General features: G+C 42.5%; 1 protein-coding gene across 1 annotated transcript; it reads right to left on the bottom strand.

Annotated features, from left to right (window-relative positions):
- Positions 1-1,128: 1,128 nt before the first annotated feature.
- Positions 1,129-11,417, bottom strand: LOC131691887 (cytochrome P450 302a1, mitochondrial). The gene is made up of 8 exons (XM_058978577.1): positions 11,202-11,417; positions 3,534-3,616; positions 3,209-3,452; positions 2,959-3,146; positions 2,384-2,899; positions 2,002-2,324; positions 1,773-1,940; positions 1,129-1,706 (listed from the first exon to the last, which is right to left on the bottom strand). Exons 1-7 carry the CDS (start codon positions 11,282-11,284, stop codon positions 1,827-1,829), a joined length of 1,551 nt encoding a protein of 516 aa, XP_058834560.1. The 5' UTR covers positions 11,285-11,417; the 3' UTR covers positions 1,129-1,706; positions 1,773-1,826.
- Between the last annotated feature and the right edge of the window lie 836 nt (positions 11,418-12,253).

The following is a 12,253-nucleotide window of genomic DNA, read 5'->3' as shown; positions in this document are numbered from 1 at the left end:
ACTATGTGATAAAAATGATTTAGCGTCGAAACAAAAAGAGATAATTGAATGGAATCAAAGTAAGTATTGTAGAACTTGCTGAGATGCATTAATTCCATGATAATAATGGTCATGTTTATTATTTACTATTTTAAGGAAATAACGAAAATGTTAATAATAACACTAACTTTAGTCTAATTTACTTCTAAAAGAATACTAAATTCAGGTAACTGAAAGGTATTAATACATTTTTCTCTTTAAGAATTTCCTGGCATTCGAATGAAATAAAGAAAAGGTACAATAAGTGTCATACTTTTTCAATAGAGCTAGTATTCGTGAAAATGTTCAATAACCCAAACACATGAAAACAAGAAAAGATAAGTGTATGATGTCAAAGAACGAATTATGCAGCTCTTCAAGACTAACTATTAAAATAATGACGTTAACTATTAGGATGTTCGAGAAATGAACGAAAAATCGATCAAAATTGTTAAATTTTAAATAAATTACTTTAAAAAGGTTACTTAACCTCATTAGCTGAGACAAAAAAGACCTAAAAGATTTGAAAAACAATGTATATGTTTTGCGTTAGACGTATTTTAAGATAACTATGTTTTCAACACAAAAAGTTTAATAACTTAGTTACGGTTGAAATTTGATGGTATCTACGGCCTCTATTAAAACTAACCATTCCTTTCCTTTCCTTCCGCGATCTACGTTCTGCCGCGCCGGTGTTGATCAATAAACACATTAGGATGCTGCTCGCATACTTCATTGTAACCTTGTACCATGTGGGAATATATTGAAAAGTAGTGCGAAGCGGGCATAGAGCAAAATGAACGCATTTTTATTGAATATATCTATTTTATCTAAACTATTAAATGGTAGGACTAGAACTCCTCATGCTCTAATCTACCAAAGATTCAACCGTACTCATTTGATTACCGACACTTTTCCAAAAAAAAATATCATTTTATTTGGTTTAATTTGTGCAACGAGCATTGAAGTTATAGATGCAATTTTCCGATTTTTTCAGTGTGCAACGGATACCAAACCAATTTAACCTAGTACCTCCAAACCAACACCCAGCATCACCAGCGGGAAAGAATGCGACTAAAAATAAACACACAATCATAATCCGCTAGCACTACCAGAAAGCAAGAACACTCGGGAGTACTACAGCGACGTTAGCATAGATGTATATATTAAAGAAGGATATTATTTAGAACCCCTAGTTTTAATAACTGCAACATTGATGATTCCTCGTCGATAAAATAGATCACAGCTAAAAGTGGAAAGCTTCTTTCACTAGATCTAACGAGCGTAATCTAATATATATTCCTTTTCTTTAATTTTTACAAATAGAGAATATGCTAGGTATATAGTAGAGTGGCAGTTATTTTCGCGATATTTTAATTTTGTGCATCTCCGAATTGCGTTTAAAGTTTAAAATATATGTATGGGAAGTTCATGTATTTTTCGTATATTTTATTTGAAAATTCATAATGTTTAGGTAGGTTGCAGTCAGTCGTGCATCTAGATGGCGCATTCGTTTCTCGAATCAGCATGACAGGTGTTGGTATGTCGTACTCTTTGATGATCAAACGACATTCTTTCGTGTGTGCCGATCCCGGATCTTGTCACATATGGTGCATATGTAATGAAGAAATTTCAACTGTCGTTACAGACAAACTAGATGTAACGAGCTATAGGAAGACACCGGTCCACTGCAATTAATTAGTAAATGACGAAACAATTATTAATGCGAAATATAGAAACATCCTCTAAATCACCTTCTGGCTGAATGGCCACGTGCCTGTGCCTGGAGCCGGCAGTGTCTATTATTATTATGAACGAGCACGAAACACGATCGCAATGGGCTGATCAGGCTGATTAATAAGCTTAGTCTGGATATCCATGGGAACACTTCCGGCCCATTCGATCTCGAACGATCGTATCAGCTACAAAATGAAAGAAAAATATTCGGTTTAGAATCACGAAAAAATTACTAATAATACTTGCCCGCAGTAGTAGCACCAACATATTCTGCTCCGCCATTCTTCTGGCGATGCACGCCCTCATGCCATGTCCGAAGGGAAGCACCAGGTACGGATGCACCGACTCCTTGCTCCCTCGCATCCAACGTTCCGGCAAAAACATGGACGCATTCTTGAAGTACTGCTCCTGCCGGCAGGAGATCAAATTTTGCGTTACGACTACCGTCCCCTTCGGCACGTGGAATCCTCCGAGAATGGCATCTTTATTCAGAATTCGCCCAACGCCAACGGAAATGGGATTCAAGCGGAGAGCTTCCTTCAGAACAGCCCGACAGTAGGATGCTTCTGCTGATCACAGACGGTTGCTATTGTAAAATTTAAACAATTTTAGTTCGATATCTACTCACAGTTCAAAGCAGCTGCTTCGATGTTATTTTTCCACGGATCGGGAAGAATTCGTTTTGCCTCCTCGAACAACTTTTGCTGAGCATCGTGATTAAGACACAAATGGTACAGGGCGAATGCCAGCGTATAGGAAGTTGTGTGAACCCCAGCCAACAGTAAGTCTGCTGCCATTCCTATAATGTCGTTTAGCTCCAGATTAGGATTTCTGAGATACTCCTCGAGTAGCGATCTAGATCTATGCTGACCGGAAGCCATCTTTTGGCGATCTTCGTCGAAGTAAAGTAATTTTTGCGATACCAACTCAACGGCAGTCTTCTCCATAAATTCTTGCGATTTTCGAATTTGTCTATAGGATGGAGTTTCGAAAAGTCTCCACAATTGGAATCCTTGGTCGGTTGGTAAAATATTTTGATTAGTCACCTCCGCAGCATCCATCAGTCTCGAGGAGAGGGAAGTGGGTTGCATTTGCTCGGTTGAGAAGCTGTCCAGTCGTACGTCAAACGCCATTAAGCACGTTACTAAAGCATCGGTATAAAGCTTGAAATCGTTTTGAAGAAAAGTTATAAAATATACTCACGCTCTAGATTGAGTCGAGAAATTGCTGGCATGAAATCGGGAACCCGTTCCCGTTTATCTGAGGGTTTTATGTTAGCAACGAACTCACTCGTGACCTGATCGGTCAGTGGTAAAAAATTCCGCACGCTCTGAGGAGAGCTCAGCCCCTTCTGCAATTCAGATCGTATTTTCCACCACTCAATGCCATTGCTGGAAACAACGAGTAGAAATCATACATTTTGAAATTCCAATTAGGATAATTTACATCTTACGAGGCCAACAGTCCAGCCGTCCGGTACACATTGGGCCGATCGCGTCGATACTTGGCCAACGCTAGGTGGCTCCGTCGTGCGGGATAAATACCGGGTGTTTTGTCATTTAGTACGGTCGCAATGTCGTCGGGATCGTACAGCCAGACGAGGTTTTGTCCGGGGACCATGGTTTCACGGACAATGGGGCCATACTTTTCGAGTTTGTCTCTGCCAGATTCGTGCAGGGCTTCGAAGCTATATTTTCCTGTTAAAAATGTGAACAGAATGCATAATGGTTGAATAATTGCTTTCGTCATGCAGTTTAAGTATAAATTCGGACACATACCTATTCCTGGAATGTATTGATACAAATTTCCCAGACCAAGAGGGCCACGTGGTCCTGGCATTTCATCGAATGGTTTCGGAGAGCTATAGGGGGAAAATAAAGTTCTTTGATAAATTCGAACGGCCCAGAACGTTTGAGCAGCTTCATTGAAAACGCAAACTTTCTAAATGATCCGGATAAGATAAAACAAGTTTAAAAGTTTGTTATTTCATGTGTACTAGCGCCACGTGGTGACATACTTTCGAACGACATTTGCTTTTTAATAATCTTATCTGAAGGCCGAACTATCATGGTATTATTGACACGGTCTTTACCTTTTGAAAAATCTCATTGAAGCCACGAAATGTGTAGGCCATTAGGAAAATGTGGTAAAACTGGTTAAAACTATGTTTGTGTATGTCTTTGAGTGTAGTCGATGTGGCTTAAGCCTTAAGTGCATGAATTTCACTTTTCCTTCGGGTTGGATACGATGTACACATTTCGTTGAGGTTTTATATCACAAAATTCGGTATGTTGCCAAATGGCAACAGTATGCATTTAAGGGTTAAGTTCAGTCGGGAGTCTACCTTCACTCTCAGTTGTACTATGCTATATTCTCCTTAGTGGAGAAAAATTTAGGTAAAAACTATTTTTTCCACTAAGGAGAAAATTGTTTTAAACCACATTTGCGCGTTATGGGAACAAAACCTATAACTAAATTAGTTAAGGAATTTGCGTTTGGACTTCGTCTCATCAGAATTCGACACTAACTTAATGACAGAACTACGGTAGAACCGGATTGACGTTAGCTCCACAAATGAAAACACTATTTTCTTGCGGGACAACACGCAAGGCTAGGGATGCTCTGAGAAACACAAATAGTGTTTTAATTTTTGGAGTTCTGCCACTAAGTTAACGTCGAGTCCTGATGAGGCGAAGTCGAAACGCAAATACCATAACTAATTTACTACTAGTTGTCTGACTTCTCGCTTAGAGTTGATGATACACTCTCTGACTGAAATTCTTATCTATTGCACTATCCTTCTGTTGCTTTATAAAACCACCTCGATTTTGTGCTGAGCTAACGCCAACTTCTTTTCCCGCATCTGGTTTTCGGCAGCGTCTACCGCCTCCGTAACATGTACTTCTACTTCCTCTAATGATTCACCGATCACTAGGAGTCACCACCAAGGATCACCAAGTCATCCGTAAAATCAACAATTTTCACTTCTCTGGGGAGGATCCACTTCAGCACTCCGTCGTACATAGCCTTCCAAAGATTCGTACCGAGTACAGAATCCTAAGGAATGCCCCGCTGTTAGGGTTACATTTCTTTATCCGGCGTCAGTTCCGTGGATCAGTGTACGATTCTGATAGCAGCTCCTCAGAATTCAACAGAGGGAAACTTGCAGTCAGTGCAGCAAATCGGCCATTACAGCTCAACTAGCACCGTTGGTTGAAGGCTTTTTTACGTCCAGCGTAACCACTCCACAGGAACGGTTTTAGCTTCTGTGCAGCCTCCATAGTTTTCACAACCGTTCATTTAGCGTCCACAGTGGAGCTACCTTTCCGGAAGCTGAATTGCACATTGGATAGGACATTCAATTTCTCCGTGTATGTTGTAAGCCTGTTAAGGATTACTCTTTAAAGCACCTTGTCGACTGTATCCAACCGTCATATCGACCCATATGCTGAAGGATATCTAGGGGACCTCCCTGACTTCGGCAATAACACCAGCTTTGCCGCTTCTAAATGTCGGGGAAGTTACCAATATATTTTTGCAACGCAGTCCTAAACATCCGGCTTCGTTAGGATTGCTATTTTCAGAGCCACGTTGGGAATACCGTCTAGTCCCGGGGCCATCTTGGTTCTCAGGGCTTTCATCACCGCTATCAGATCCTCGTTAGTTACTCGAGCTTTTTCTTCGTGGTCATGCGTGTGCGGCCAGGTCGTCGGTTCATGCTGTGGAAATACTGCTTCCTTACCGGGCACCCATCCCGTCCTCTTATCTTCGTCATGGTAACTCTATAGGCGTCTTTCTACGGATTTGAATTGGCATTGCGATAAAGCTCCTTTAGGCAGGCATTCTTACTGAGCTTGATTTCCTTGTTAAGTGCAACTCTTGCCGCCTTATACGCTGGTCTCAGAACGGCTCTTTTAGCGACTCTCCTTTAGGTTTGGTGGTAACATGCACGTAGGTCAGCATTCGTCGATTTCCACCAGCAGGCTGGGCTGCGACTGTAGCTTGGTTTACCCACTCTTGGCATGGTTGCATCGCACGCTCCCTCTAATGCCGCTATTATTTCATTTGCACTGAAGTATAGGTGATTGCACTCAAGCCTCAACGCTTCAATGAGACTCTCTTGTCGAACTCCGTTGTTTCCCTCTCCGTACGTTTGATTGAGTCACGCGCGCTTACGATTGTCTATTGCTTCCGAAAGTGTTGCTTGTGTCTTTGTCCTCCTCGCACACAATCCAATTCAAACTTACTGTTAGCCCTGATTCTTGATCTTCCCGGTGGTAGGTGCTGGTTGCACCATCGTTTGCAACATCTACGTTCAGCTTTGCAAAGGCCTCGAATAGACTACTCCCCCTTGGGTTAGTGAAGCGGCTGCCCCATAATACTGCTCAAGCGTTGAAATCGCCTGCTATAACGACTGGTCACCGATCGATAAGTTCTTCTGTCAGCTTATCGAGCATGTCTATGTATCGATCGATCATCCACCGAGTATCCATTGATTTTGGCGATTACAAAGTCTTCGTCTTCGCGATAAACAATTGCCAGAAATGAATATCTTCCCATCGTTCAAGTCGCTGTTACTTTTGCTTTATGTGATATCCTAGATACAGTATGGATCCAAATTCGAGTCCGCTAAAGATTGGCACAGCAAGTGTTATGCTGTATCGCTGTGGTTGAGGTTGATTTGCGTTACTTCAATTTTAAATTCGTAGTAGTCGCCTATTTGAAGGCCGGACGCCGTAGTCTCCTTTAATGTGGTTATAACCTTCTTCGTCTGCACAGATCAGACATCTCGAAACCTGTCGGCAGTCTTTTGCCTTATGGTCTGCTTCCCCGCACCTTTTGCTTAATTTTTCTCCTGCCATGTCCACTGCAGTGTTTAGCCAGGTGACCGAACTCTTCACACTTGAAGTACACTTCCGGTCGCTGAGAGACACTCAGTGAACATACCGACCATCGTATTTTGATATTCTCGGTTTTAGTGCATTTTTCGCTGCTTGGACTGGAAGTCTAACCGAGGCCACTAGCATACCGTAAGGTATCCCTATACGGATCATTATCTGCGCTTCTCCAAGCGCGCGCTGTTCTTTCAGAGCTTCTCTTAGCACTTCTTCCGAGGATACCTTCATCCAATTCCTTACATTGGATGGTTGCCTCCGGGCACAACGCTCTCACTTCTACCGCGTCGCTCATGGCTTTCTCGGTCAGCTCTTTGTAAGCAGATCAGGTTGACTTCGAATCTTGCGGATGCAGGTGCGCCTGATTTTCTTACTGTCTGAGCAAGCTCCTTGACTGCCGACTTTAACCGCATTGCGCACAGTACCTTCTCGTACGAGTCATCGATAGCTTTGGCTATGTATGCTTCACCTTTGTTTTGTCCCTTAAAGATACTTTGCTTTTCGGACTCATACTTGTTCTTCGCCTTCCGTTTTGTGCTGCCAACTACTTCCCATTGGATTTTTCTACCCACGTTAGTAACTACTTCGTTCGCTACGGGTGCCACGGTGCCGGGAGCCTCCTTATGTTTCTTGGAACCTCCTGATCTCATATAATCTTAGTATCTTCAGTGTAGGGATGGATTATCTCTGGGGTTTATCTTTCACCTGCTCAAATTTCCCCCACTTTTGGTGGTGCCACTGTTTGTCTTATTTCCAAGAACTTCTTGGCCAACGACGGCTCGGGCTTTTTTTCGGTTAAATCCTTGACGGCTAAACCGAAGTTCCCTTGTATTTTCAGAACCAGAGTCTTGATGTCATTGGGCACATTACTCCTGTTGTCTATGAAGTTGTGCAGTCCGTACATCAGGTTTTAGCTACTATTACTTTCAACTACGTGCTGCCCTCCTGCATTTGCTGCTTCTGTTGGGGCTGCTGCTCTTATTGTTTAAGCTGCGGCTGCTGTTTCTTCTGCTCGTGGTGTTGTTGCACTGGTTCGCTTGGCCAAGGTGCCAAGGCAGCCGTCAGGGAGTAGAACAGCACGCTTATCAGACCAAAGTCATCAAATCTCCCCAACTCGTGGTATGCCCGCGGGAGGGGGGAGTTAACTACTAAAAACACTCCTTACTCTTATTTCGCCCTTCTTTCTCATGGAACTATATCTACATCACTATTATTTCGTATGGTGGAGGTGGTTTCATTATGCTTTCGTCACACCTTTTTCTTTTACTCATGAGTTTTCCGCTATCGCTGAGCTATCTCGGAGCCTTACTTGATCCAAGAAATGGCTCGACCTTTGAACCATTAAACTTTTGACTCTTCTCTTGCCTTTCGTCTCTATTTATCGCCATTTAGCTCTCATCTCAGAGGACCGTTAAGTTGCTAATTCCATGAGCCATTTAGCGCCTGTTTCCGCGAGCCATTCAGCTCCCAGCCTTATCACGATCTACTCGAATATCACCACTGAGAATCTCACTCTACTCCGACTGAGATTTCCCCGAAGGAGGAATTTATCCCGACTTCGATAACCACTTTCTTGACCCAAATAGCTCCCAGCGCTATCGAGATCGACGCGGATATTATCCAGCGGTAAAACTACCCTACTCCGACTGAGAGTCCTCTGATAGCGGAAATTCTCTCGGTACCGATGTCTGTTTTGTGAGCCAATGAACTCCTATTTTTGTCGCAATATAGTCGGATAATCCACGGCGGTGAATCTACCCTACTTCCACCCCCGTTAGCCATTTAGCTTCCTGCTTCGTCCAGATCTACTCGATCTAGTCCCCGGCGGTGGATCTAGCTTACTCATCGGGCCATACAGTAGGTGCAGAGGCCTGTCCAGCAATTCAGAGTGTAGCGTAGCTTCCGGTTCACTGGCGCCCTAACAACCCACTGCTAGCGATTCGATGCGGGTACTCCTTGTAGTGGATCTAGCCTACTCACGAACAATCTGGCAGGGAGTCGAGGTCAGCTCGTCGACTCCGTTGGAGTCTGACGTCTGGTTTGCTGGCGCCCCGACGACCCGAACCCGGTGTTACATCGCGTATTTCTCAACTGGTTTCCGGTGGACGACCTAGTCTACACCGGTGGTGGAATTTGTACCAAAAACTGATTGGTGGTTTCACGGCGGCTTTCTAGCCGGGGCTGCTCTGTTGGTTCCTTCACCACTTTCTCTGCAGCTTGGGGAGTACATTCGTAACTACTCTAGTTACTGCATCTTAGATACGCTCATCGTGGTACATCTCCACGGCGAACCTAGGGCATTCGAATTTCTTCGAACCTAGGGCATTCGAAGACCACGTGATCTAGTGTCTCTTGCACGTTCACACACTCCGGGCAAAGGTTGTGACGAAGAATGTTCAAACCGATACAGGTACTTCCGGAAGCATGCGTGCCCGGACCAAAAACTGCGTTAAGTTGAAGTTCACCTCTCCAGGTTTCCTATGCTCCCAAGCCGACTCATTTGGGATGAGTCGGTGGGTTCACCTTCGTTTCTCCGCCTTGTCCCACACCTGTTGCCTCTTAGCCAACGAGTCCGCTCGGACCAATCTTCTTGTATTTCGTGCATTTCTCCGCTGGTAGCATTCCACGGCCTCAGCCAAAGTTATGCAGATGGGAATCATCCCGGCAATTATGCATTCCGCCTCCGACGATATCGTTATGTACGCATTGGCGACACGAACATCCATTAGGCGGGACATGCTCGTCAACTTCGTCCAGTTTCGCTTTGAGTTTAATGCAGCAGTCCAGGTCCAGGTTTCGTTGTTCAGCATGATCTTTACCAATGTGTTAGTTGTCCCTGAAGTACTCCGGCCGTGACCCTGATCGACCTCTATCCCATGTTCGTTTCGTAGACTAGTACTCGGTTCTGGAAGTATTTGTTCATCCATCCTGTTTAGCGCTACGGCAATCGCTTCCTAGCTGGCACTGTTGTACGCGTTCTTCACGTCTATCGTTTTCACGGCACAGTAGCGATTACCCCTTCTCTTTTGCTTTGATGCTTTCTCTGCGCTCGCGATGACTGTGCGGATGGTGTCCACCGTCGATATCCCTTTCCGGAGCTCGAACTGCCTCTGCAATAGTCCGTTCTCACTTTCAGTATAGATCGTCAGCCTGTTGAGGACAACCCTTTCCAGAAGTTTACCAAGAGTATCCAGCAGCCATATAGGCCGATACGATGCTGGATCTCCTGGTGGTTTCCCTAATTTTGGCAGCAACATCAGTTTGTGGATCTTCCATCTATCCGGAAAGCAGCCTTCGTCCAGGCGTTTCTGTAGAACTAGCCTGAACATGTCCGGAAACGCCAGGATCGCGGTCTTCAGTGCCACGTTGTGAATACAGTCCGGGTCAGGAGCTTTCTTCGCTTTCAGCCCTTTTGCCACTGTAAGGAGCTCGTTGTTGGAGACTCGATTGTCATCAGCATTTCCATCGTCATACGGTGTAGGTGGCCATGTGGTTGGGTCGTGTTTCGAGCAAAGACTCTCAACGATAATCTTCAGTTTATCAGCGCGCATTTTAGCTAACGTCACTAGACTCTTGATCCTGGTCAACCCAACACGTAAGCGTAAATGATAACATGTCCTTGTTTGACAATATCGGTCTTCCTTGAAATTTAATTTAGTCACATGGGTTAGCATTTTTGACAGTTGTCCCAGCAAAAGGATAGGGATCAAGGTAGTTATTATATATATTTGTATTTGTAATTTTGCGTACAAGAGTGTTTAAAAAAATTGTCGGTTTTACATCTTTGGTGTCAGCTGCATTGGGAAACACCAAAACCATTAAAAAAATAAAGAAAGCTCCCGGAGTTATCTGGGGAATGATATGAAGAACTCTGGAAAATTTCAAAACGATGTGCACCTCAAAATAAGAGATTCACTGTCACTCGCTCAATTTTCTTTATTTTGCAATGAAATTTTGAGAAAATATTGTACATTATTATATGGAATGAATATACTACCACTCTCTGTGTCGTAACAAATCTAAAAAAAGTCCTTTTTACCGAATTAAACGCCACTAAAGCTGGAAAAAATTAGTTTATGTCTACTGGTCTGTGCTTTTGCTTCTGCGAAGTTTTTGTACGCTATTTTATCTAAATCTACTCGAAATCATAATAACTCTAGAAAATATTCAAATTATTATTTGTGTTCTATTACAATTTATTTCAATAAAATAGAATAAAATTTTCATATTGTTTCTCAATGCTATAGAAATTTAATAATTTCATTTCCATTTTTTGAATTTTATGATAGTGCAGAAAGAGTGTGACATTAGAACAAGTTTATATTCTAGAAAAAAAAAAAAATGGTCACGCGATAGTACTGTGCGCCAAAAATCCCACCTTCCTCATCGAATTATTACTCACGCAGTTTTTTTTACCAAAAAAAGGGGTTTCCGCCCAGACAGAAACTAATCCTATCCACAAAGAGTCGAGTGCAAGGCTATCATATGGCGCCATGCTATCACTTAGAAGCCTTATCGAACTATTTTTTAAGTCTAACGAAACATACTAACACTACATTATTAGTTGAGCACTTTCGGATGATATTTGAAACAACAGACTGGTGATTTAACTTCACCGCAGAATGAAACATCATTAAAATATAAAAACTACCACAGAAAGTTTGAAATTGACAAGCACTAACTATACATATCACAAAAAAAATCGAACTATAAACTTTCCATCGGCAACCGGCCGACGATCGACCAGACACAACACAGTTCACAACGTATCGGATACTAGGTATAAGTTTTCGTTGAGGATCGTGCCTCAAAAGGAACAGCTGATACCACTACTCCCAAAATGCCTCAGATCGTGCTGGAATCATCGGTTAATACGATCGTTTGATTCAATATGCGAACACATTATTTTGTTTTGCTTTGTTCTTTATCAAGATAATAGACTTTTTAGGGACTTCTTAAGTGGTTTTACAAGTATTATGTACTTCCGGGATCGCTGCGAAATGGGCCTTTGCATCCGATATTTTTGTTTTGGATTTGTGTTATTTTATTTTGTATCGGCATTACCTTTCGAGTCTAGGCATTTTGGTTGCATATGCAGAAACAGAGTAAGATCGCATGCCTGTGTTCGAATGGAAGAAGCAAAGATCTTGAATTTCAGTTTACAGCTGTATGCGTGTCGTGTCTAAGTAGTTCACGTATCATTTCATAAATGCATATGTATATATGGTGAGATATAAGTGTATACAAATCGCATGTGATACAAATTATGATCAAGATTTTTGTTTCGAATTTACGTGTAGGCTAAGCGAATTGATCGTAGCTGATTGCTGATTTGAAACTAGTTCATATTGAATATTTGTTAACTCAGAGTGGGCTATTGGCTTTTAGGCAAACATTTAGAACAGCATGAGAACGTTGTAAAAAGCTGCTTAGAATAATCAAACATCTTAGTATGTCGAAAAGTCCTGTTAAATGCATTGTGCATTAATTTTTGCCAGTAAATGGCCAGTAGATGGCGGCGATAACATCAAACATACAGAATCTCTTACTGTTAGACTTTCTGAACTATAATACTTCATAAACAATATTGTGAATATCTGTTC

The sequence above is a fragment of the Topomyia yanbarensis genome, chromosome 3, assembly GCF_030247195.1.
Source record: "Topomyia yanbarensis strain Yona2022 chromosome 3, ASM3024719v1, whole genome shotgun sequence".
NCBI classification, from domain to species: Eukaryota; Metazoa; Arthropoda; class Insecta; order Diptera; family Culicidae; genus Topomyia; species Topomyia yanbarensis.
This window is presented reverse-complemented; position numbering and strand designations above follow the sequence as displayed.

What these genes read in the sequence shown, in the direction of transcription:
- LOC131691887 (XM_058978577.1), bottom strand. Translation starts at nt 11,284, where the DNA reads ATGATGTTTCATTCTGCGGTGAAGTTAAATCACCAGTCTGTTGTTTCA. An exon ending in TCAATACATTCCAGGAATAG is followed by an intron (nt 3,453 to 3,533) that starts GTATGTGTCCGA and finishes CATTTTTAACAG; the next exon opens with GAAAATATAGCTTCGAAGCC. An exon ending in CGAAGCAGCTGCTTTGAACT is followed by an intron (nt 2,325 to 2,383) that starts GTGAGTAGATAT and finishes GTCTGTGATCAG; the next exon opens with CAGAAGCATCCTACTGTCGG.